The 26,547-nt window shown below is 36.3% G+C and overlaps 1 protein-coding gene across 1 annotated transcript in view; it reads left to right on the top strand.

Moving 5' to 3' along the window:
* TRHDE (thyrotropin releasing hormone degrading enzyme) overlaps nucleotides 1–26,547 on the top strand; it is a 331,308-nt gene that overhangs the window by 278,293 nt on the left and 26,468 nt on the right. The window contains exons 13-15 of the mRNA XM_072973927.1: nucleotides 15,449–15,596; nucleotides 17,432–17,529; nucleotides 18,007–18,114. Coding sequence (XP_072830028.1) covers nucleotides 15,449–15,596; nucleotides 17,432–17,529; nucleotides 18,007–18,114 — 354 coding nt within the window. The remainder of the gene's footprint in view (nucleotides 1–15,448; nucleotides 15,597–17,431; nucleotides 17,530–18,006; nucleotides 18,115–26,547) is intronic.

Raw genomic sequence — 26,547 nt, 5'->3', positions numbered from 1 at the left:
TGCATTAGATTAGGCATCGTGAACTACAGATATTAAACATATGAACTACAAAATTTAACAGAATGTTCTCAAATGCCTTAGAATTTAGAGAGATTATAATCTTACAATTACCTAATGTAAAATTTTATCTAATGTAATTCATTGGTCTAGAGGATTTAATGGTCATCCAATATAAATGTTAGGTAGTTTAAGAGCACAATGTTTTAAAGGAGGGAGCGATCACTTTTCGATGGTAAACTCACAATCTAGTGTGCTATTCCTCCTTAATCTGCATGCCTCAACTGAGGAGGTAAAAGGAGAGAAAGACTATTTTAATGTCTTTTTCTTGAAATATGATACTTTTTTTTAAAATTGAACTATAGTTGATCTAAAAGATTGTGTTAATTTTAGGTGTATAGCAAAGTGATTCAGTACTTTTACAGATTCTTTTTAAGGTTCTTTTCCATTATAGGTTATTACAAGATACTGAATATAGTTCCATGTGCTATACAGTAAATCCTTGTTGTTTATCTATTTAATACACAGTGGTTGTTTATCTGTTAATCCCATGCTCCTAATTTATCTCCCCTTTCCCTTTTAGTAACCATAAGCTTATTTTCTATGTCTGTGAGTTTGTTTCTGTTTTGTAAATTAGTTCATTTGTATTATTTTTTAGATTCCACATATAAGTGATATCCTATATGTTTTTCTCTATCTGATTTATGTCACTTAGTATGATAATCTCTAGGTCTATCCACGTTGGTGAAAATGGCATTATCTCATTGTTTTTTAGGGCTTACTGATAGTCCATTGTATATATACTCCACATCTTCCTTAGTCATTCATCTGTTGGTGGACACTTAGGTTTTTTCCATGTCTTGGCTCTTGTAAATAGTACTGCTATGAACATTGGAGTCCATGTATCTTTTTGAATTAGGGTTTTTGTCTTTCCTGGATATATGCCCAGGAGTGGGATTGCTGGATCACATGGCTATACACACACACACACACACACACACACACACACACACACTCCCTGCTTTCCCACATTTAGCTGCTAATGATCAAAAAAAGAAGGGAAAAATAAAGAATGATGACAAATACGATGAATTATGGATCCAAATATAGTAGGATTCTGAAGATGGTTGCAAGTATTTACAGAACCTCTATGGGACACAAACTACCAAAATGGAAGGCGCATCAATGAAGGGACTCCCTTATTTGGAATTACAAAATTGGTAGGCACGATGGATTACGTTGCTGAATCTTTCTCTACATGAAAGAGCAGGAAACAAATTCAGGCCTGAAAGAGAAGACATGGTAACTCCCAGTTTTTGCAGGAAGCAGAGGGGCAGAAATGGTGGGGTGGGGAAGATAAATATATGGCAGTTCGCTTGGCAACCATTGATTGAGACAGCTGGAGAGAAACAATTAAATGCTAAATGCCCACAACAAGGACCTTCAATATGCAAGGTTGAACTATGAATCACACAGCTCTCAGCATGTTCTGAAATGGGACTATGGAGCAGAAATGTGCCCTTAAACAGATGGAACCACTGGTTTGATTAGTACCAGGTCTGAAATAACAGTAGCATTCAGTGTAAACTGCTACTGTTCCAACCTATTCACCATGATTGCTCTTTTGCCACAATCTATGAACAGCTTCTTCTACTACATTGGACTATCCCTTTCAAATATGAGTGATATTTAAATGTACACCAGCCGGAAAGCCACAGAACGATGGAAAGATACCATAAGAAAGGTAGTTAAGAATCGTAATAACGACCGAAGAACTATAACATCAAGCAAAAAATTCAAATCTATGTGATTTCCAAGAATTCAAACAAATGTGGCTTCTTTTGAGGCAGGAGTTTAAGGAAAACATGCAAAAGAATAAAAGAAGTGATAAGGCAACAAAAAGAATGAAAGTGATCTGCATTACAAGAAAGGAAACCATTTTAGAAGCAGTAAAAATTACACAGACACAGGGGAAACAGAATCAAGGACATGGAAAATAAGCTTGAGATTATTGAGATAAATGAAATAGAGAAAACAATGAAAATCATAATGTAAACAAGAGATATCCAGTGTGTTTGTGTGTTGATATATGTGTGTGTGTGTGTGTACCTAATATTTATGAAAAAGAAGAAAGCAAATGAAAAAAAAAAATGAAGACATGGGGGAGTAAACTTTCTTACAATAAAGATGTGAATATGTAGTTTGAAAGGGTACCCTGTGTTTAAGAGAAAAACTTACACAGGGGGGATTGACATTTAAGTTGTATCTTGGTGAATATCTTGGGCTTTAAAAATTAAAAACCAGGTTACTTAATAAGTGGAAACTCAGACTCGTTCAGATCTCTATAAGCAAAGACTATTCCAATGGAGAGAATACAAAATCCTTTACGTAGTCGGGTTAACCTTTGACTATGAAGTAATGATGGTAAGTCTTAAATCTGTTTGTACATGGAACAAAGGAAACACAGAAATTCAGGTTACAAAATAGAAGGCAAATTTTTAAATCTGGAAAATGTAGAAATGATTCAACAAGTAAAAATCCAGAGAGGAGACAAGAGTTAGTAGAAAGTGTAAGTCTGATGATTTTCTCATTTTTTTCTTATCAGGAAATCAGTGGATACAGACTTAACTATGGATAAATCCATAGGAAAAAAATTATTTTAAGATCATTTAAGATGAGGTTTCTTTTGAAAGGAAAGAATAGCAAGTGTTGTTTTTAATGAGTATTTTAGCCACATGGAGCATCCCAGTTTTCTTTCGTTTTTCTAAAACTCTATTTAAGCTCTTTAAAAGATTTTATCAATTTGTCTTTTCTCATAAATTTTGACTTATTTATATTAAATATGTAATTCTTGTGAAAATTATTGTTGTACTAGAATTGTACATTAAATAGTAATGATAATGACTTTAATTAAACTAAGATTCCAGAGCTGTCTTCTCATAATGTGGTTCTTACTGGAGAGAAATTTTGAGTTTTATGATTTTGTATCACTTTTAATTTCAATAATGTTGAACTACATGTGATCATTTTAGTAAAATGTAAGACATTTTACACGTATTATTTTTGTGAAAAAGATACGTTTTATCCTTACCCTAATGTTTTAAAATAGTATAAATATATACGCTTGTTCTGAATTAGCTAGCACTTTTTTAGTATTGTTTATGTTTTCACTGATGCTTCAACTTTTAAAAATTACTTCCTACAAGTGATAATGAGGGATAAATTTTCAGACAGTAAGCAAGGACTTAACAATAGGACTATTATTAAAATTAATGAATGTCATTGTTAGAACAAGTAAATCTATACCATTAAACTCCTCTAATTGCTAATTATCATTAAGGAGTTAGAACATCATTATCATTACTTTTTCTAAGTTTTATTTGAACATCATCAGCATTAAAGAAAATCAGAGGAAGGTCAAGGTCATATATTTTTGAGCTGGGGATCCAGATTAATTAACTATGTCTATATAAATAGTATATCTTCAGAATTTTGTGACACCGGAAGTTGAAGCTAAAATTGAGATACGAGAGCTGTGTAACTAGTAGAGGAAGCTACTTCCCTCCCTATTTCCTGTCCCTGGAGGTTTTATAAATTTTCTACAAGTTACTGTCCCAAATGGCAAAATTCTCTTTTATTATAATATATAGGTGTTAGCCGATTTCAGTGTGTTTTAATTCTAAGAATCGAAAATGTCCTTAAATCTAAAATTCCTTTCGGTGCAAATTCTCAAATAAGTTGATAGCATTGTTTCTTTAGTTTATACTGTTTATGTTCTTTATACCCATTGACTTTGCACTCTTTGTGGATCAGCAAATCTGTTTAGCTTTGTCCTTTCTTTAAATTATCATTTAGCATTCTTATGGTGGAGAACAGAGTATCAAACATCTCGTTAACATGCCTGCCTTCCCAGAAAGGTGATTTCAAGGGGGTATAACTATCTTTTTCAAGATATTACTCTTTTTTCTATACAATAAAGTCCTTTTTGTAACTCATCGGTAATAAAAATTCTTTTTACCTTTCACGTTTCATCTGCAACAGCATTGAGTGGCTTTTAACTCTAATTTGGAATAGGGTATAATATTATGAGAGGCAGGAAAATATCACTTTAAATCACAAAGAATTAGATTAGGTATTTCATTTCTCCATAAGTAAAGATGAATACCCTTTGCTAAGATGAGAGAAGGAGAAATTACCAGGCATCCAGGATGGATCTGTCCTCTCTCCTTTTCCTCTCGTTCACTACTGTTGCCTGAAAATTGTTTCTTTGACACGCCAGTAGCAATGATGATTGAATTTAAGAGAAATGTGGATGATCGCTTTCATTACTAAATGAAAAGAGCTTTTTTTTTTTCCTTTGATGAATAGAGAACGTGTAAAGGAAAACAAACAAAATGCTTGTCACATGTGGTACAGTCTCCATAAGACAGAAGACGGGAAATTTCTCTAGCTGCTGGCTGAGTAAATCACCTCATTTTCATTGTGTTCGAAGTGTTGACCAACATGCTGCTGCCTGGCTTCCTACTTCTGATTTAAACACATGATTCAGGATGACTTTGGAGGGTGGTGATGCTCATGGATTTATGGGGCGCTTGTATATGGGGTTCTCATCACTGTACAGCAACCCTGTCGTTTTTGTGACAGACCCTGTGTGACGGGTTTGGGATTTATGACGGAAATAATTCAGAACAGAGTAATAATTTTCCCTTGGCAATTACACTACCATTTGGTACTTTGTCCCTAAGGGGAAAATGAATCTGCTGGGGTCTATCCATGAGTTTTGTAGCTCCGTGTAAGGAACAAACCAAGGTCAGAATACAAATGAGGAACACGTGGTTGCTGAATTCAAGTTCTGGCTCTTCAGTCTTAAGGCTTTCCACATTTATGGTACACTTGACAGTTTACAAAACACTTGTCCATTCCTCATCTTTTAACCCTCACGATGACTCTTGGGTGGGGTGTAAATACCATTGCCCTCATTTTGTAAAGAAGGAAACCAAGAGGCAAAATGTTGCCTTCCTTGAAGTTTGCTATTCAGCAAATATTTTTAAGCGTATACAATATGAAGGCTTTATGATGCACACCGGGGTTACACAGATAAATAAAACTTAGTCCCTGCTTCGTTTGTTTTTAACAATTTATTATGAAGAATTTCAAATTTATATATAAATTACTAGAGCTATGGCGCAAAGCCCCTGGATTCATTGCTCTGCATCAGCCATTATTAACTCATGGTTCGTCTTAAGTTATCCATGACCCCATCCAGCCTTTTATACTATTTTGAAGTAAGTCATCTCCTCAAAATAGTTTTCACTATGTATGTCTTTAAAAATGATATTATTAAACATAATGACCTAAAATTAGTATTTCCTCAATAATATCAAATACCCAGCAAGTGTTCAAATTTCCAATTGTCTCATAAATGCCATATTTTTTTACAGTTTGAATTATGATCCAAATAATATTACTGCTTTGTGGTTGGTTGATATATATTTTTTAAATCTCTTTTAAACTATCGATTTTCTTCTTCACCTTTAAAAGTTTTTTCTTTCCAAATTATTTGGTGAAGAATGAGATCGTTTGTCTCGTATGATTGATTTCCCACAGTTTGGATTTTGCCGATTGCATCCCCACTCTGCACTTTTACATGTTCCTCTGTCCTCTTATCACCTATAAATCAAATCTAGAGGCTTAATGTAAGTTAGCCTGAGAGGTGACTCTGTGTGAACACGTAAAGTGTGGTCTCTCTTTTTATGATGTTTGCAGCTTTTGCTCTTCAGTGCCTAAATCTGTGAAATCACTATAGAGTTTGCAAAATGTTGATTCATTCACTCCTTTTCTGTTTATAAAAGAAATAGCTGTTTAAACAGAAATCTGTTCTCATTTACTGTTGGGTGACCCAGTGGCACAGTTTTTAAGGAAAAGTGGGATAAATGCTTGATCGTCTCCCTGCATTTCTCAGCATCAAATAGTGAGCCGGTTCTCCAGTGTACTCCGTAGTGACCAATTGTTTTATTTTGTTTGGCGTTTAGTTAAGTATCATTTTGACCTATGGATTTAAGCGCATTTGATAAATTTAAATTCATTGCAGGTTTTATTCTTACTCATACCCAGAATGTTCTAACTGGCCAGCTTTCGCACTTCAAGTTAGCAGCAGGGCCCAGATTAAATGAAATGCTACCACTTTGTTCTTGTTAGATTCCTGTTAGATTTCACTTAGATTTCACTTTTGGGGGGCTCTTCTAAAAATCCTTCCAGCTCATCACTCTCTTTTGCATGGCTAGATTACACTCTCAAAAGTTTTGTTTATTTTTAATGCATCCACTTTTTGGACTGTATCTTCCAGCTTAATTAGTAACTTTTGTGTCAGTCTAAAATTTAGACCTGAGCTGTACATTTAGAAAATTACATGAGGAATTACATGTGTGTAGCAGTACTTCTGTGAATAAACTGGGGGTGGGATTGGCTTGATTTTGAGGTTTCTTGTTGAGATTTTTTAACTGAGGTGGACTCTCCAGACCCCAGGAGCCATGCTTCCTATGCTGTTATTTGAGTCCTTCATTCTTCCTTCTCAGTCCATAGCTTTAAATCTTCCATTTTTCCATAAGACATTGAGATGGCAAATAACTTTCTGTTGTTTGAAGCATTTCCTCTTATTTAAATTTTATGCGATCACCTCTCCCTTTCTTTTTTAGGCCACATTCTAATACTCTATTGTTTTTACCTGCATCCACAGTATTTCTGAAAGCACAGTGTTGTTGTAATGCGTGCTCTCCATGGTAGGTATATTGCTGCTAAGTGGAGTCAGTCTCTCCAGGGCAGAAGCTGGACTGTAGAACCGAAGGAAGGCAGGGAATGAGGAACAGCAGCAAAGAAAGTAGTTTTGGCAAAAAAGCCAAAAATGACCAAAGTCTAAAAGCTATGTCGACAGTGAATCCACTAAGCCTCCCCATTTCAAAGTCACATTCATGGACCAAAGCACTTTTTCCTTCAGCGTATGTGCTATTGTGCTGTGTTTTCCTCCTAAGGACCCCACAGGTTCCTTCCCTTTGATATCCTTTGCATTTTTTTTTACTAGAAAGTGGGAGAAAGAGTGCAAAATTACTTGCCAGGCCTTTCGGAATATTGGTAAGAATATAGGTTTGAAGCAGGAAGGCTGAATTCAAATAACAGCACCCTGTTAGTGGCAGTATGCAGTATGGCCCTGGAGAGTTTCAGTAACCTTTTTGAGCCTCAGTTTTGACCTTAAAATGAGGACAGTCACGTTGCTAACCTCAGAAATAGTCAGGAGGCTTTAATAATGTGATGCATGGATAGCTCATGACGCAGGGACTGGCGCACAGGGAGCGCTGACCCAGTGCTGGCCACCACAGTGACTGTCGGCCTCTTTTCCTTTGTCTGAGACCAGCTGCCGGCTGATGAAACCTGAAAACGTGAACTCAGATTTGCAGAGGACCACAGTGCATTATCACTAGTGGTGTGATCATTCTAATTTGGGTGTTTTCCAAAGGAAATCGTTCAGAACATGGAAAGGCACTGTACACAAAGATGTTCGTAGCTCTGTTACCTGTGATGTAAAAAATGTACACACCCAAAATACTCTGCAAGAGTGAACTACACTTATCTTTCCAGCAGAATATTGTTAGAACGAATCCAAAAGTAACTATGAGGAATTCCCTATCACATGGAAAATTGTGTTAAATAGATAAACTTACATACAGTATAATAAAGTCAACATGAAAAGCTAAACGTTTGACATAAATATTAGACGAGAGGAGACATACCTAGTTATTTTTAAGTGGTTTGGTTTGAGTGAAGTTTTTCTCTTTTCTAGTGTCCTATTACTCACATATTTCTCTAAAAAGCAGCCATATTGGAATTTCAAAACACCACTAATTTTTGGACCTTTAGGTTAAGTAATCTGATAGCCTGGTGTCAGTAAACTCAAACTCTGCAAAATCCTGCCATAAATTTTTTTTAATTCTTTTTATTCCCACGTGACTCTTTAGAGCCTTAGAAAATTTCACTCTTTAGAAAGCAGAATTTCATACCAACTTTAAGCATTGTATTTTCCTTAGAAATAATAAGCTGTGCGGATGATAATTCTAGTGTTCTTTCAGGCTGTTTTCTGTTTTTAAACTCTAGTAATTAACTCAAAGTGGAATATGCAGGCTTCCTGTATATACAGTATGTGTTCTTTTTAAAATGTGTTCATTGTTTAAATGATTTCATGGTGACCTTCCTATATCATCTGATGCTGTTTTTAGCAACTGAACAATAATAAATAATGCTTGGGTAAGCTCTTGAAATTTTTTTTTCAGATACTTGCATAAGAAATTATTTCTAAAACAAATCTCATACATAAGCCTATCTTAAAAAGAAACAGTATGTCTGTTTTCATGTCATCAATTTCATTCACGACGTATATATTTTTCTCATAAGCATAGTCCACAAGGTGAAAGAGAAGATCAACTAGGAAATCATATTTCACTTCATTTTTATCCTGGAAGGCCACATGGCATATTTGAGTTTGTGCTCTGTTCTAGCCAGAGTCACCTTTTTAGAGAATAAATCAGGTCATGTCATTTCCAAGCTCAGAAACCTGCAGTGGCTTTCCATCCCCCAACAGAAAAATGATCTGATGTCCTTATTGTTTGCATCTCCCATGATCTAGCACCCTCAGCTTCTGCAACTGCATTCCCCTACTCTTCGTCTCAGACTTCCTCCACTCCAGCTACAAGGTTCTTTTTATTATTCTTCCAAGATCCCAAATTAGTTTCTGTCTCAGGACCTTTGCACTTGCTGTTTCCTCAGTCAGAATTCCCTCCCACCAGATTCCCTCATCTTGTTCTCTCACTTCATCCAGCTGTCTTCAGGGAGGCCTTCCCTAAGTACCCTGTTTGAATTGTTCCCCCGTAATTCTCCTTTCCCTGATATAGCTTATTTTTCCTTTGAAGCACCTGAGATTCCATTAGGTATTTATCTGTGTGTTAGGTTTAAGGTGATGAGTGCTATGATTGTGAGATGTAAATGAATGTGAAAGGAAGGGGGAAATAAAACCGTTAACTACTTCAGGTTGGCATTTGGGGAGGGGGGGCAGCCTCATGTTGGGGAACCAGTGGAAGCTTTCTTGTCAGTCCTGGCTTTGAATTATAGCTCTGTCACTTATTAGACAGGTGAGCTTGGCAAGGTGCTTATCTTCTGTTAACTTTAGCTTCTTTATCTGAAAAAAGAAATGGCATAACAGTACTGATCTTGAAGCTTAAAAAGAGTAAATTGAAACAAACTTAGACCATTTTCCCATAACATTGTAGGTGGAACACAGTAATTTCTCAAAATGAGATAGCTTAAAATAGTTGATAGTTTTCTAAAAAAAAATAAAATGAATTTGTTGAGTTTGGCTATAAAGCTAAGGACTTTTTCATTTTGGGGAAAATAACTAACATCCGTTAACTTTTCAAATTAATGGCCAGACATTGACTTTGCTTCTTAACATTATCAAGTGCCCAGAGGACCCTCTGTATTTAGATGGTAGCTGATTTCTTGAGAAATTACATTTGGAAATAAAAGTGTGTGGAGAAGAAAGAATAGTTCTGTGGTGGTAGTGAAACTATACAAGTTGCAAAAACTTTTTCTGGATGTTTTATTCTTAATTATTAAATGTTTACTGAAGAAGGGATCTTAGAGATCACATAGTTCATCTGTGTCAATTTACTGACTGCGAGAAAGAGATTTTCAACGCCTCCATCAATTTATTTAAATGCACGGTATAAAATAACACTGTTACTACTCAGAGTAAGAGAGTCATCTCCTTATCAGAGAAAAAAGAACAGAGATGTTTGTATAATGGCTCTACTTTTCCGCTGGCTATAAAGCTGTTTTATTTTGGTATAAGTATTTATTCAAAGCTATTGGCTGGATAGCGATGGCCTTCCTGTCTTCTGTCATGTGTATCATTAATAAACAAGATGAGCAAAAAAAAAAAAATACAAAGATCACTCCAATAGAATTTTCCCATCCTGCTGGTACCTTTTATCTTTAGAAAATGCTTAATTAAAAAATATGGCTATGTTGAAGTTTGAATATCCTTGTAAAGTGTTCTTGTTTTGAAGAATTATGACATTATTGCCATAGTTTACTTTAGTTGGAGGAACCTTTATTGAGTGCCTGTTTTGTACTAGACTCTGCATTAGGCTATCGGGATAAAAAGATGGGTAAATAGCATGCTTCATTTCTTTAAAGATCTAAGTCCAGTGAGTAAGAAGGACAGTATTATGATAAAATTCTGATTGATGTCATGATAATTATTTTGAATAGGGGGTGTCATCACGGTGTTAGGTGAGGTCAGAAAATAGGTGCCTAAGTCAGTTTTGGGAGAGGGCTTCCTGGGAGAAAAGGAGCCGGAGGAGAAGGGACTATGAGAACTCCTTTTTGTGCAACTTTCCTGTTCCTAATTTTTTCTTTAAACTGAAGTACAGTCAATTACAATGTGTCAATTTCTGGTGTACAGCCCAGTGTCTCAGTCATGCATATACATACATATATTCATTTTCATATTTTTTTCATTAAAGGTTATTATAAGATATTGAACATGGTTCCCTGTGCTATATAAAATAAATTTGTTTTTTTATCTATTTTTATATATAGTGATTAACATTTGTAAATCTCAAACTCCCAAATTTATCCTTTCCCACCCCTTCCCCCAGTAACCATAAGATTGTTTCATATTCCTAACTTTATTGGACTACAGGTAAGTACAGCCATCCCTTGGTGTCCAGGACCCCCACAGATGCCAAAGTCCTCTGATGCTCGGGTCCCTTATATAAAATGGCATAATATTTGCATATAACCTACGCACATCCTCCAATATACTTTAAATCATCTCTAGATTACTTATAATGCCTAATACAATGTAAATGCTACATAAATACTTGCCAGCACGTGGCAAATTCACGTTTCGTGTTTTGGAGCTTTCTGGAATTTTGGAATTTTTTTTCTGAGTATTTTTGATTCACAGTTGGTTGATTCCACTGAGCAGAACCTGTGGATGTGGAGAGCCGGCTGTAACTTCCTTTTTACTTCCGCAAACAATTTCACAATACCGGAATCATATCTTTATTTTCTCTGGGAACTGACCAGATGGACCCGTGGTTGACACAGACACATCCCCTGTGTAGTTCGTTCCCTTTTTATTCTGTGGTACTCGGAGGACTAGTGGCGTTTTCAGTCCCCACCATAGGATCCTCCCACAGAGGAGCACATAAAAGTCTTTTAATTATCAATAGCAAAGGATAAAATAGTAAACTTTTAAATTAAGCATTTCAGTGATTCCTTTAAAAATCCGCGCCCTGAGGGGCAGTTCCAGTGTCTTCTGCATATATGAAATACGTAGTAAGCTATTTTCAGGTTTTAAACGAATATTCAGTTAATGAAGACTGGAGTCTGATGCTCTGAAGATTGCGCTGTTTATTTTTTCCTAAGTTTCAAGCACCCAGAAACCAGTTGCTTTTAAAGAAAACTCATGGTAAAATAGGTTATTTGTATCCAAGATACTCATCTTAGTAGATTCAAGAGTTAACAGTCACAGGAATTCAACAGAACAACAGCTTTTAAAAAGTAGTTTTGGATCCATAGTTGAAAACGAAGCCAGCTAAGGTCAGTGCATTTTAACGTCAGTTAATACAGTCTGGTTTTGATCTCCTTTTTATAGAAAAACATTCTCTTGTATCTCTAAGGTTATGTTTCATTGCAAGTTCCAGTAAATTGGAGGAGGAGGAGGGGAGGGGGTGTGTGTGTGTGTGTGTGTGTGTGTGTTTGCGTTGGCGGTGAGGGGGTGGGGCCGAGACGGAAGGAAGAATGGGACAGGCAGTCTTTTATCCATTTCTTTACTTCCCTCATTGGCCTCTCCTCCCTCTTTTCCTCTCTTTTCTTTGGTTTCTAACTCATTTCTTATGCCAACCCCCACCACACAGTAGAGAAGATAAATATTATGTGCAACTTTTTCCTAAAAGAGTAATAAAACACGTTTAGTTATACATGAAAAATTCTTTAAATTTGCGAAATCACCCCCACCCCCATTTTGTTCTCAACATTTCCCTACGGTGATGCAAATTTAAGGAAATTGCATTTCAGTGTCAGGACCCTGAGCGTGCGCCCTCCTGGGCTGATTACTCCGAGCTAATATAGTGTTTCATTCATTGGATTCCACACGCTTCCCCTTTATTGACTGCATTATCAGTAGCAGTAATCACAGATATCATTACTAGCCAATTACACAAACGCATATCTAAACTAGGTAACTTATTCACCAACATTATCTCTTACAAGTCCTAATTTTGTAATGAAGGAGCTGATTATCCTCTTATCCAATTGAGGATAGCTACATATTTATATCTAGTAGGCTAAATGCAAGTACACTGAATTATGTAGTAGGTAATTACGTACATATGTTTGTAACAACGTAAAATGAGGGCAATTTGAGTGTAACCTGTTTCTTATTTTATTTGAGGACCGCATTAGGGAAGGTCAACTGCTTTAAAAACATATTCAAACGTGTTTGGATCAAAAGCAATGATAGAAGCATATTTCGTGCTCACATACCAGCACTGGGTGTGAGAACTGGTACGTGGGCACCCAGTCATCCGGAAACCCAGGTGGGTTTCTGACATATTCAATACAAGGGTTCAATGCAAGGTGACCCTGGAAGATTCCTTTCAGAGAAAAGGAACATGGAGGAGCTCGTGAAAGATGTCTATGGACTAACCCCGACAGTGAAGAACACTCTATATCTATAGGCAAGAGCTTGGTCACATGACCACAAGGAAATGGGAATTACAGTGTATCCTAGGAAGCAGAGAACATGGATTTTTGTGAGCAGTTAGCAATTTTTGCCGTAAGAACTCAAAACAGAACTTGCTCCACTTCTCTATTTAATGAGTACGTTTCTTTAATCTCCTTGTCATTATTTGGAACTTCTGTTAGGTTTGCTTTGCTCTGATTTTCTTATACTGTGTCAGATGGCTTATAAAACCTAGACCCAAGCTCTGACTTTTAAAAAGACTTATACGTGTCAAACAGTTGAAGAATGGGGACTATAAACATTACAAACTGTTTTTTCAAAATTTTGAACAAATAAATGATGCGTATATCGTGGAAATAATTTTTCAGCAGGCTAACTTATAGATAAGTAGGTTAGAGTGAAAGGGCTTTGGAGCTAGGAAAGATATCTCCAGCTCATCTCTCTTATTTCAGGGATAAGGGGCGTGGGACTTGGAGAGATAAATTTCTCTAATTGTACAGGGAGATTTATGGTTCCAAGCTCTTTCTCAGTGTCAGACTCATTCTCAGGCTCAAGTCTCTTTTCATAACATTATTTGTCATATTTTTTTAGTAGTCATATTGCTCACAAAACCGTAAGTCATTGAAAGATGTCCCTCTGTTTATAGATATGAAATAAAACGCAATACATTGTAACTGACATAAGGTAGTCTGTTTAAATCTGTGAGGAGATAGACCGAAACGCCTTCCCTGGCTTTCCCAACTTACTTGAAGGGCCGTCATAAATTAACTACTTACTAACAGTTCCTTTTTTAATACATTGTTTTTCTTATTTCCCCGACAAAAGAATAATGGCTTCTAGATGAATCTTCAACCCTAAAGTTATATAATTTATGTCATGAAGATTATGTAATTTTAGAGGAGGCAAATTTATGATCACCATGCTAATTTAATTCTAATATTTAGAATTCAAAGCTCAGGGGAGACAAATTATGAAATCTGAAATATTGGAAGCGATGTTACTTTTAAGGAAGAAAACCAAATCATTATTTTTATAAAAAATTACGTTGTTTTTTCAGAGGAGTAACAGACCCTTATAGGCAAAATGTAACTGTTTTATTAGGATGCTACATTGGCAAAAAGTGAAGTTTCTTATTTGACTGCTAATGCCCTAGCCTAATCTCATGCTATTTTTGTAAGGATGAATAGAATGGAAGCTGTTCAAGAAAGTGGCACATATCTAGATGGAGTCTAAATCATACAAATTTAGGGAATTTTGTGGACTTGTGGAAATTTGGGGTTATTCTCATCAGTCTTATTTACATAAGACATTAACTGTGGTTAATCGTATGCCAGGAGTGAACCAAAATCATTAGAGTGATGAACATTTATTTATTAAATTCAGAGAAAAGAAAACTGAAGCACACTCTTCAGAATTGGTCTTTATTATGAGCATTATAAATAGAGCTGCAAGTCACTGTTCATCTGTAGAGTAGCTTTTGCTTATCACATTGAGTAAAGACTAAATCTGGCATACTCGTTCGAAGTGAAGATGAAAAAGGGCTTTGCTCCCTCTCTGTCCACCTACTACCAAACACAAATAAAAAGGTCCGTCTAATTTTGTGATGCCACGAAAGAAAAATGGTGTGAAATGTAGGTAAAGGGGATAACCAGGCTTTGGTTGCTTTCCTATTTACCTGTCCTGTGTTAAAATTCTACATTCAATTGATTACTAATGTAAAAAAAAAAATCCAGCAAAATACATAGTGTCACTCTCTATATATGCATCAGGCCATCAAGGCTACAACTATCTTTTAATGTACTGTGTGTTGTCATTTATATTGCTTTGATTTGCAAGGATTTTACATGCAGTCTACTGGAGAGTAAAGATACACACTTCTTTTTGGGTCCTTTTTTGGATATATCCTCTTCAAATGTGGGCAGCATGTGTTCAGATAATTTTTAAAAGCTACAGTTGCATATTTTTCTAAAGAATCCGACATTGGTCCCCAAAGTGACTTGGCATCTATTTTGGAAGGAAAATAATAAATGGGAAGACTCTATTCTTTTAACATTTTTTTGTAATTTAAACTCTGAAAATCTAACTCTGATTTTCATAGGTGTCGTAAAAAGCATTTTTTTTTTAAACAGGCAGGTTTGAAAATACTTGTATGCTAATGTAACATAGATACAGTCAAAACTGTAAGTTGCTACTTTAATTTGATCATCCTTTTGAAAACAACCTGGCTTAAATATCATTACACAGGGCTACATGAAAAGTAAAGAGGATGCACTGAGAAACCGGAATTTCATTTCAGTAATCAATTATTTTCAATTCCTTGTGACCTCTGAGGAGTTTCTGTGAAGGAAAATACCTCACGTTGATTTTATTCAAATTCCGCGTTTCTTTCCTTTTTAAAAGTATGCATTCTGATATTTTCGTGTTCATTTAAATTTTTAACTCCAACTCTATATAGTAGGGGGCATTGGCATCCTAAGTAGGGCTATATTTAAAAAGTCAGTCATTTTATTTTTATAGTACTGAGTATGCCTTATTTACATACTGTGATGTGTCTTGCTTTCTGCCTTTTATTTGCATAAGTAAAATCTTCGTTTTTGCATCATCATGTATCTTTTCTGCATATGATTAACGTTAACTTTTTTGAATGTGCAGAGCTGGCTACTTGCCTCAGAATATCCCCCTGGAGGTTATCAGATACTTGTCTGAGGAGAAGGATTTTCTTCCTTGGCACGCTGCCAGCCGAGCTCTCTATCCTCTGGATAAATTACTGGACCGCATGGAGAAATACAATGTCTTCAATGTAAAAAGATATCTTTTCTTCTTTCTTATTTTCAGAAGATAAGCAATTTTCTCATCCACTATGGTGAACTCATCCTGAATTTTTTTAGTTCCTTCTAATTTGTGTTGTCATCTTGTCCTGATTTGCTGTGCAACACCAATGACAGTTTCTTGAGGAAGCACTTAAAATACGTGCTACTTTTTGTTCTGGCTTAAAAGTGTCAATCAGGCTTAAGTGCCTCAGAATTTAAGCACAAACACACGCGGCAAATCCTTGAAGTTGAAACTTACTTTCCAAGAGTTAAAGGGCTCTGTGTTCACAAAGGACTTAACCTGGGGAGAGGGGTCCCGGAGCTCTTCACAGAATGTAGGTATTTTCAGTAAAAATTCTTAGTCATTATTTTTATCCAAAAGGGCATAGTCAATTCAATTCACCTCCTTAATTAACCGGGATAAGATCAACATTGAGGCGAAAGCCCATTCATAATTGGGTCCAAGGGGATACAGGGGTGCAAACAGCACATAATCCAAATAGCTGAAGACATGACAGACATTCCAAAATGTTACCTGACCAGACTTCCGAAGCTCCAAGCCTGGAAAACCCCATTTGTACTGCTGTCACCACCTAATGGAATGCGATAACCATTCTGATTTAAGATTAGGATTAAGTACTGCTAATGAGCTTTTGATTCCAAAATTTCTTATCACCAGGGAAGCTTTGCCTGAGAGAATATGTCTCTGTAGCTTCAGTCACCTTTGAGCGTGATTTATTTTCCTTTAGTTATTTTAAGACTCTGCCCTGTGTCTTATAAAATCACTCTATTGCTTACGACACACTGGCTCTGCTGATTAACCTGCACATTCGAAATGACTCGAAGCGAGCTTGCCATGACGTGAAATCTGTTTATTAAGGTCATTCAAACTGTGTGACGGCCATCAGAGTGGCTTCTTTTTCTCTTATCCTAAGCCTACCTGAAACCACTCTGTTTTAATTTTTGTTTTTAATGGGAATAATCCTGGCGTGTTGTTAATTTTGTCTAAGCCCTTACAACAGACATGCAAAGAAATATGCCATTACATTTGTGGTATAATTTTCATCTGCTAGTGAAAGACTTACTTCCCTTCTCTTTTCTCCTTAACACAGAGACAATGCAATATTAAACGTCTATAAAAGTAAAATACATTTTTTGTATATATTTGTAGTTCAGAATAGTATACCACGTCAGACACCTCGATTTCAGTAAAAGTTAAGACTTGCTTTTACTGTAATTTTAGTGCTTTTGTTCCTTTGAGAAAATGCAAGGACCACGTTCAAGTGAGAACATTAACTTCCATTGCTACTGATATTTAAATGTATTATTAGTGCAATGGATTTTTGCCTTTGAAATACCATATCATTTTCCTGAACAGTGTTCTGTGTAGGTCAGGTTCAACAAGACTAGGTTGTTGGCTGGACCTACATAACAGTTCTGCATTAAATATGCTCTGTTGACATACAAGGAGTTAATATTAGGTGCTTATTTTCATAAGCAGTATCTACACGCATTTGTATTTTTGTACGCATGGAGTCATCAATATTCCTCAGTTTCCCTGTTTTGCTACAAAAATTGTCATCTCTAATATCTAATAGTGGAAATTACTTAATCATTCAATAGGAAGTAAAGAGTATTTTATATTTATTTTCTGTATTTGAAATACTAAGGAAAAGAATGAAATTATACCTTCTCATTCCATAATGATATGGATACTGATATTTCAAAGTAGGTTCACTTGGAAAATACTTTAATTTTACTTAAACCTTAATGGTCAGTGTGGAGAGACTTGAAAGTGACATTATTTCCCCTACTCCCCATTTAGGAATATATTTTAAAGCAAGTTGCAGCAACGTACATGAAACTCGGATGGCCAAAAACCAATTTTAATGGATCTCTCGTTCAAGCGTCCTACCAACATGAGTACGGTTTTATTTTCTTCTTTCCTTCTCCCCCCCCCCCCCCCGGAACTGGGCGATAACGCACCCCTGGAACCATTGTGACTTGAGCAGCATGGGACAATTGTTCTTCCATTCTGCATCTCCCATTTCCCTTTCCTGGGAGGACTGCCTACGGGCAGCACAGTTTCCACCACCTGGTACTGAGAACAAAGGCTTTTCCTTCTCCTGTTTTAACTGAAGAGCTGCCTTTATTGGTAAAGTTGAGATCCCCGCCCACCCCTCAGTGTAACACTCTTTCCAGAGAAGATGTTTTGACGCATCACGTCACTCTGCCTAATTGTCTCCTTACTCAGCAAAAAAAAAAAGAATTTCCACATCTGAAAACTCTTCTTGTGCTAGTTATTTACTTATCTACCATCATGCAATGTAATAGGTTACCTTTTCTCTCCAGATATTAGCGCTGCTTGCTAATTTCTCTTTTCCTTCTGATGGTCCCTAGAGAACTACGTAGAGAAGTTATAATGCTGGCGTGTAGTTTTGGCAACAAGCACTGTCATCAACAGGCATCAACACTCATTTCAGACTGGATTTCTAGCAACAGGAACAGGTAAGTTGAACCAAATCCTGTATTTCTGATATGATTTATATTGCCTTCAGATTCTCAGTGGATGCATTCCATTTATCAACTGGAGAAAAACAAGACAAGGAAAAAAAAACACTGCAAGACTTTGTTTCGGGTTCACAGCTTACAGAGCAATGGCATGAAAACCACAATATATTTTTATTTGGAATGTTTTACCCAGTTTTCAATTTTCTTAATTCAGGCTCTTTTTCTTCATGTAGAGGCTGTCACCTTGTTTTGAATTTTGATGATTTTGCTATCCTGTGAGCCAAATAATTAAATGTAGGTCAAATTCTAAGGTTCTTTAGAAAGGTTGTGGTATTTATTCATAAAACAACTGTGAGTGTATGATATAAATAAAGTTAGCAGAGCAAATGTTAATATTAAAAGCTAAAAGCAAAAAGGTTATAAAAAGCCTTTACTCTTTTAGTGGCCCTTGACAGAAACCTTAAACGTGTATCTTATCTTGGAATTTCACAATACAGTATTTTAATATATAATGTGAGGTTAAAATTATTTAATAGAATTACTTTTGATGAAAATATTATACTAAATGTCACTTGTTAATGAAAAGAATGTTAAATGTAAAAAAAAAAAACCAAAGGTCAGTGATCTTACTGCAGTTTTTTAAACCTTCTTAGGAGTCTGTATTTCCAGGGTACTTGATGTTCCCATTCCTTTTTACGCTTTGGGCAATTTAGAATCATTCCTCTCCCGTTTTTGGCCACCGTGTTCGGGAGAGTCCTATCAGAATGGTGAGGCGCTAGGGAAGAATTTGTCCAGATGATGCTCTTTTACATGCTACAGTGGGCTTGTCTCTGATACGAGCAGCTGAGACGACCCAGGTGCAGCAGAGAAAGGGACTTCTTGTAGATCAACATAGAGAACCACAGTGTAACCTGTTTATGGAACAAACTGGTATTTGTCTTGTCGAACGTTACGTAGGTTTAAATTCAGGATCGAACTGACTTCAGATCAAAAGATAGCTTTCCTGCTTTAAAAGTCCATGAAGGAACTCTTTCACTGCATCGCTTAGTCATTAGTCTTAATATTTCACCTTCTCTATAGCATTTTCCCATTTTCTCTTTAAGTCAATAATTTTCGGTCTTGTACAGAGCTAAGAAGGAAAATATTTTATCGCTATTGTCTTTCAATGGGTCCATCATATACGTGAAATTAGTGATTAAATCTTTCATCAGTCTTCTCTAGAACTAAAGCATCCTCATTTTTTTTTTATTGGAAGTATAGTCAGTTACAATGTGTCAGTTTCTGCTGTACAGCATAATGTCGTCATTCATATATATACATGTATTTGTTTTCATATCATCTTTATTTTTTAAACATTTACTAATGATTATCCTTTTTTGCTGTCTTCTAAGAACTATTGTATTAGACTTAAAATATAAAAACTTTTTCCTGTTTTTTACCACCTCCACATTAGGCTATGAAACATAAACATTTACCCAAAATCAATACCTACAAAATTTTATTAAGATACATAATCATATATACATTTGAGGGAAAAAAGGTGAAACACATTATTGAAAGATTGTGGTCTCAACTTTTTGTTTTTTGTTTGATTATTTGTTTGTTTTGTTTTGCTGCAGACACATGCTTTTTCTCAGAACTGAGAGTTATTTTTGATCCCTTTTATGGGTTTACCCATGTTCACAAGTATTCTTAGTATTTTTATTGAAATTCAACATAACACCATTGCGTTACCATCATTTATCCAGGGTGTGTTTGAGCTCGGTATCACCCCCTACATTTAAAAACAGAGCTATTGGGAAGATTCTATTTTTTAAATAATTCATATGTTTAACAACATTTTACTGAGCAGTTCTCAATACCAGCTGGTAGCTGGGAAGCAAAGAGAAGAGATGGAGCTCGAAGTAGTTGAAGATACAGCTCTGGAAACAAATAGTTGTACTTGAAATCAAGAACTAAGCACGAGATAGGGTGTGAGCACATGGGAAGGAGGCATGCCTACCTTGAAAAAATTGTGTTCTTCTTCACGAAGGATGAGTCGGACTTTGTTGGATGACGGGGCTGACTGAGACGGGGCAGGTGTGTATGAGTATGTAAGGTGGGTGGATGGAGGTTCCAGATGGAAGGAAGGCACGTGGATTGATGTTTAATTTACGGAATTACAGTGATTTTTTTTTTTTGACTTGTGCATTTGAACCACCCATTGCTATTATAATGCCCTTACAAAGGAAAGTTTGTGTATAAGGGATCAGTTCATTTTGATTTGGATAACTGTGCCATTTGTTTGTGGTAAAATCATTAAATTGGGGCCAAATACTTTAAGATTATTTTGTTATCTCCGTCATCATTTGTATGCTCCGCTACTTTGCTTTCTTTCGTAACTTGGTAAGTAAACATGCTAAATGAGACTAACCCTGTGGCTCCTGAGATTTGTGCAACCAACTAACCACATGAAATGCCCCAGCATATACAAGTGACTTCCTGCAGGGCAGGTACAAGATCCTCGCTGAGCTACACCTATGTGCGAGGATCAGATTAAACACACAGTTTAATCTGTGTTTTTTGGGTGACAGCTTAATAATGAAACAATAACGCAATCCCGCAGTTGGTGCTGACTTTAATTTTCTTAAATTGAGTCAATGAAGGGGAGGGCAAAATTTCCTTTTCAGTGTGTCTGAAGTAAGGGACCCAGTCAGCTTGGTTTGTTTACTTGTATTTGTTTAACTGGAACCTTAAAAGTCATCTTAAAACACTCCAAAGGTAATGTAATAGTTCACTAAAAATATCTGGTGAGGGAGATGCTGTACATTTATGCTAATACATCTAAAGGACAAGGACTCATGGAAGTGGTAGGAACTGCAGACATTTGAGGTGCCGTGTTACTATACAGCTTAATTTTGGTACACTGGAGAGACAGATCGAATCAGTGACATTGGATTCAGGAAAATGGAATGGAAAGTTGGTGCATGGCCGGGTAGTGGAACCAAAAAATGCAATGAAAAGCTAGAGATGGTAGCAGCAGAGAGAAAAATTCAAGAATTACAGTGAATGATAAATTGAATGAGCCAACATTCTGATCCCTGTTAAAATATTCAAATGCTACAGCGTGTTGAATTGTAATGGTGATGCCAGGCGTGAAAGCAGGTTGAGCTACGCTCAGGTCTTGTTAGGCTGCGATTTGGAGACTAAGTTCAGCAGAATGCCACGTTTCAGAAAACAGACAAATCACCAGACATTCAGTAGAGAACAATACAGATGATAAAAAGATCTTGAGAACATGAGCTATGAGAGGACGTTATGAAACCTGAGAATTTCACTCTAACAAAAAAGACAGAAAAGATGATAGCTTCTTTATATGTATAAAAAGTATAATAAAAGGGACAGAAATTCATTTCTTTCACTGGTTGGTACAAATAAACAAGAAATAATTGGCCTAAACTTCACTGAGTAAAATATGGGAGATGAGTTATTACTCCAAGCAAATTATTATTTGAAAATCTCTATAGTAAAACACTATTGAGATTGTACAGTTAACTACACAGAGACCTCATATAGCTATACGGAACTTCCTTTGAGCCAAAAATTTAACCTGAAATTAAATGTGTGTCCACAGTAACGCAGCCCCTTAACTTTGTGTTAATGTATCATTTTTCAAATAGCATTAAAAGACACAATTCAAAAGTTTAAGCCAACACAGAGTAAAGGTTTAAAGTATTTAATTTTAAAAAGTACTCAATAGTGATATTCATTTCCTAACGTATGAATTGATAACCGATATCATTACTTAAAAAAAGACCCTGAAACAACAGAATACCTTGTACCTTGTGGGAACTAAGAAATATTTATTGAATTGAGATGAACTGGAAATTTGGAAAAATTAAGGCCATTGTATAATAAAAATTACAAATAGCGGAGCATCTCTGGAGCTTTACAGCATACATAATACTTTAGCTTCACTGCTCCTGCAGTTAATTATCACATAACCAACATCATTGTCTATAATGATGATAATCATAATGAAAACTCTATCTACTTTATTATATTTATTACATTCCAGGCATTAGGCTAAGCGCTTTTGGTGCATGGTCTCATCATTTTAATTTTCACTTTTACAGAAGACAAATCCAAAACTTAGAAAGGTTCAGCAACTTGCTAAGATTTTATAACAATAAGTGATGGATCTGGGTTTCCACCCCCTCCCCCCACCGACCTGCCTCCCTTCTACCTCTACTGCGTGTGATTCTGTGGTGATATAGCAAATTACCATACATCAGAAATACATGTTTGTTCAAAAATGATAAAGAAACAAAGAAATACAAAAAAAGACACCCAAGAGAACTCAAGTGCTCTCTGCAGTGCATGTAAGCCATGGTTTTTGTGCTACACTGTACAAGCCTGTGGTTCTTGAATCTGATGGTGCCGAAGAATCACTGGGGGGAACTTGTTAAACAGTTTGCTGGGCCCCACCTCCAGAGTTCTGATTCAGCAGGTGGAAAAGGGCCCAGGACTTTGTGTTAATAACAAGTTTCCAGGTGATACTGATGCTGCCCGTGAGGGGCACACACTTTGGGAACCACTGGTGTAGGAAAAGGTGATGGTCTTCAGAGTCAGGGACACTGTGATCAGATTTGCAGCTGTTTTACTAAATGGCGACCTTAGGAAAGTCATGGAGTTTCATCATCTGAAAAATGGCAATAATATTACCAATCAAGCAAGCCACGAGAGTTAAGTAACAGAATGCCTATTTAATATCTGGCAATATTTATTATTTCCTTATAGGAAATTATGAACCATTAGTCATGTTTGGAGTTGCCTACTACTTGTTTTGCCCACCCCTGTGGAATGGGTGATGTGGATTTCCAGTGGGGAGAGTAGCAACAGTGTAGAATCCAGCAGAATTATAGAATGCCTTTGGTATTAGACATGCTCTCTGTAAGTTTTGAGGGTATAAGGATGTGACCTGTAAAATGATACATAAAACAAAACATTAGTGTAGAGATCCTCAATTAGAAGCCAGGGGACACTTGCCCTCTTCTCCCTGCTTTAAGAAATATGACCTGTCTTGGGCTCCAGGGAAATGGGACGTGTTCCTCCCTCTCCTTAATCAGCTGCTGTTTGAGGTACATGCCCCTCCATCATCCGTGGCTTTTTGTTTTTAATCTCGTAGTGTAAAGAGTTCCAGTTAAGTTCCTTTACTTTGTGTCTGCTCTCTGTCATCAACATTTGCTCTACTTACATGAGCACATAAATGTGGAGGGACAGAGGGCTCTCCCCGTCATGGTCTGTATCTGTCTTGTTCACAAACCTCATGTTTTCTTCCCCTAAGACACAGATCCTAATTTATTGTCCATGTTTCTAAGTTACTGTGGTCCTCTTTTCCCCCTCTGTTCTTTAGATTCCTTTTTGTATTCTTCGTGCTGTAAATTGGCCTGCTGTAAATTTCATAGGCTTAAGTTACACCAGCCAGCCAGACCTGCCATTCTAGTGCTCAGTTACCAGCGCAGGCAGGCTGCAGACAAGTGAACGTGGCACGGAGTCTGTGTGGAGTAATGGAAGGGACGGGGCTGCCCAAACTCCAGCGAGCTGGGATGGGGAGTAAGTTTTGCTCCTAGTTCGTCGTGAGGTGGCTGTGGCTTTGGGCAAGTCAGTTAACGTCTCCAGATTTCAACCTTGTTTCTAAAGCAAGGTATTGGCCTTCAGATTTCCAGTGCTCACATCAGCTCCAATGGTCCAGAATTTCATACTCACTGCGCATGAACATAAATCATACAGTTTCCTCACAGTTTGTCCACTTTGGGTTCTCTTTTGGTTATATAGTTATGGGGGGATATATTCATTTATTCATGTATTTAATAAGTATATATTGAGCAAGTGCAATATACCAGGCACCACTGGGGACGCTTGGAAGGCAGTGGTCCTTCATTCAGGTAATGCCGGCCCTGTTACTGGCAGTGGGAATCTGTGGTTCATGCCCTTACAGCTGCTAAAGATGAGTGCAAAGGCAAGGAGAGAGTGTAGGAGGGAGGCAGGAATTATTCAAAATAATCCCACAAAGCTACAAATGAAACTCAGGTAAGTGCAACCAAGGAGAGACCTGGGGTGTTCTCAGAGACTGTCATATGGGAAATTGACCAGATCAGGAGATCAGGGACAACTTCTAGGCCTGAAAGCTGAGGGTGAAGAGAAGTGGACGTATTTGAGCATGACTGGAAAAGGAAGAGTGACAGGAGTTAATGCTTGTCTGGATGTAAAGAGTAAGAGAAAAGAAGGCATTGATGACAGTTCACTAGCATAATCCCATAGTGCTCAAATTTATGCATCTGAATTGCCTAAAATGAAATGTTTAAGTCTATATCTAAAACTTTCCATCATACATTTAAATATTTGCAAGGATTTAACTTCCAGCATATTGTAAATAAACTTTTTTTTCAACAAATTTTTTCAAAACCTTTTAACGTATCCAGTGAGGTTGAAACACCATTGCTATTTTATACCCATATCATTAGCCATTCAAAAATATGATTACATTCTTACTCATGAGTCACGAAGTTCATATCATTCCATACTTCTCTGCAATAAAAAATACACACACATGCAACACACATAGACATAAACACACATACACTTTTTTCATGTCATCAAAAACCCTGTGTTAAATTTTTTTTCTAACCTGAGTTTTCATTACAGTTGTCTCTTGTATATACTTGATCAACATGAATACATTGCAAATTTTGATCATTTCCAAATGTGAAAGTAAAGATGGTTAAATATGAAAGTAGAAATTGAGATCGATCCTTTACTTCCAATTAGTTAGTATATTCGCAGATAAATATTATTCACTGTGAGAATGAGAAAAATTTTACCATCAGTTCTATTTACATTTTTATGTTAAAGTACTGGAAGACCTTACACATAAAAATAAATAGATGGGAATGGAAGGTACTTTGTTACAGGAATGTAACACAATTCTTCAAAATCTTCCCAAGTTTTGTGCCAAAAATCGCAGGGTAATCTATCAACAAAATTTAATTATCACCAGACAACTTGATTAGGTCTTTCTTCAAATTTTATGGAAGCAAAGGATTTATTTTTTTCAATTGAAAAGTCACTTGTTAGTTATCAACACCAATATTTAAATTTTTCTTTTTATTTGGTATTGCAGTACAGTGCACCACCAGAAGATGCAAGATGAGTGAATGAGAAAGACACCTTTCTCCTGGAAAGTGAGGGAAAGTGACAGAAGGGTTTTTATGAGAAGAAAATATCTACGTAAAGGTTTAGAATGTGGAACTTGATTGCCCTGAGACTACCCGTATCCTTAGGTACTCCTTGAAAAGTCTTCTCTTACCCCCAGATGTACGAACACATCATTTTGAAGACCACTGCACTAGGATGCGGGCAGAAATGGAAAGAATGAGAGGTAGATGAAATTGTCTAGGGAAAGAATATATAAGAAGAGAGTTTAAAGCTATTATTGAGAAATCATGACACAGCATAGCTGAATACAACCTGTACACACGTATGGTCCCTGAAGATGAACGTTTAGTGTATTCTGAAAGTTGTTTTATTTTCTCTACCAATTTTCTTATATTTTTCATGTATTATTAATCCTTTCCCCCATAAATTTAAAAAATTGCATCTATATATTTAAAGATATAGATCTATCTATGGATATAGATATATAAAACTGGTGTATAGTCTAATAATTCAAGTCTAAAATTTTTTCTTCTGGATGTCCCCAGGATCCTTATATAATCCTTCTTTTTACTTCTTTTTACTTGAACTCATTTCCCGTCAAAAAATACAACTACTAGCTCTTTATCTTACATTATAAAATAGGCTTTTATATCTTAGTTTCAAAATAGTGTTTATGATTTTCTCACGTTTTAAATATTTGACTCAATGAATTATTTTTTTATGTTAGCTAATACTGCTTTTGCAAGTCAAGTGATGTATTTCTTTACCTCCTAGCCACATCTGGCACAGAAACTGCTTTTTTTTTTTTTTTTGGTGAGAATGTCAGAAATTATTTAATTTTTAATTTCTAAGAGTTTAGGAAGCATGCTGCAAAGGACAGTTACATTCTCAATGGATTATGTTAAGTAGCTTAAAACTGAGTGACCTCTGTTTTTAGTTGTTCACTTTTTTGCTTGCATGTGAGGGAAGACAGCCACCTGTACTGTAATTAGTTGAGCTAGTTCATTTCGCACTGTGCATAGTGGGGACACTGTTAATAGAGAATTTCATGCAGTCTGGGTGCAAATTCTATCCTAATCATTCTTCATAACAGACCCATTGAGGTAAGGGGGAAAATATAGTGAATTACCTACCTGAAGCTTTGTAATGCAGTTATAAAAAGAACTCTGGGCTAGTTTACCCCCCATGCAAAACTTGAGGGCATATATTTTTGCTTGCTTTTACCGTATGCTT

Source organism: Vicugna pacos, chromosome 12, assembly GCF_048564905.1.
Source record: "Vicugna pacos chromosome 12, VicPac4, whole genome shotgun sequence".
Lineage (NCBI taxonomy): Eukaryota > Metazoa > Chordata > Mammalia > Artiodactyla > Camelidae > Vicugna > Vicugna pacos.
Note: the sequence above shows the minus strand (reverse complement) of the source record. Positions and strands in the feature narration are given on the sequence as shown.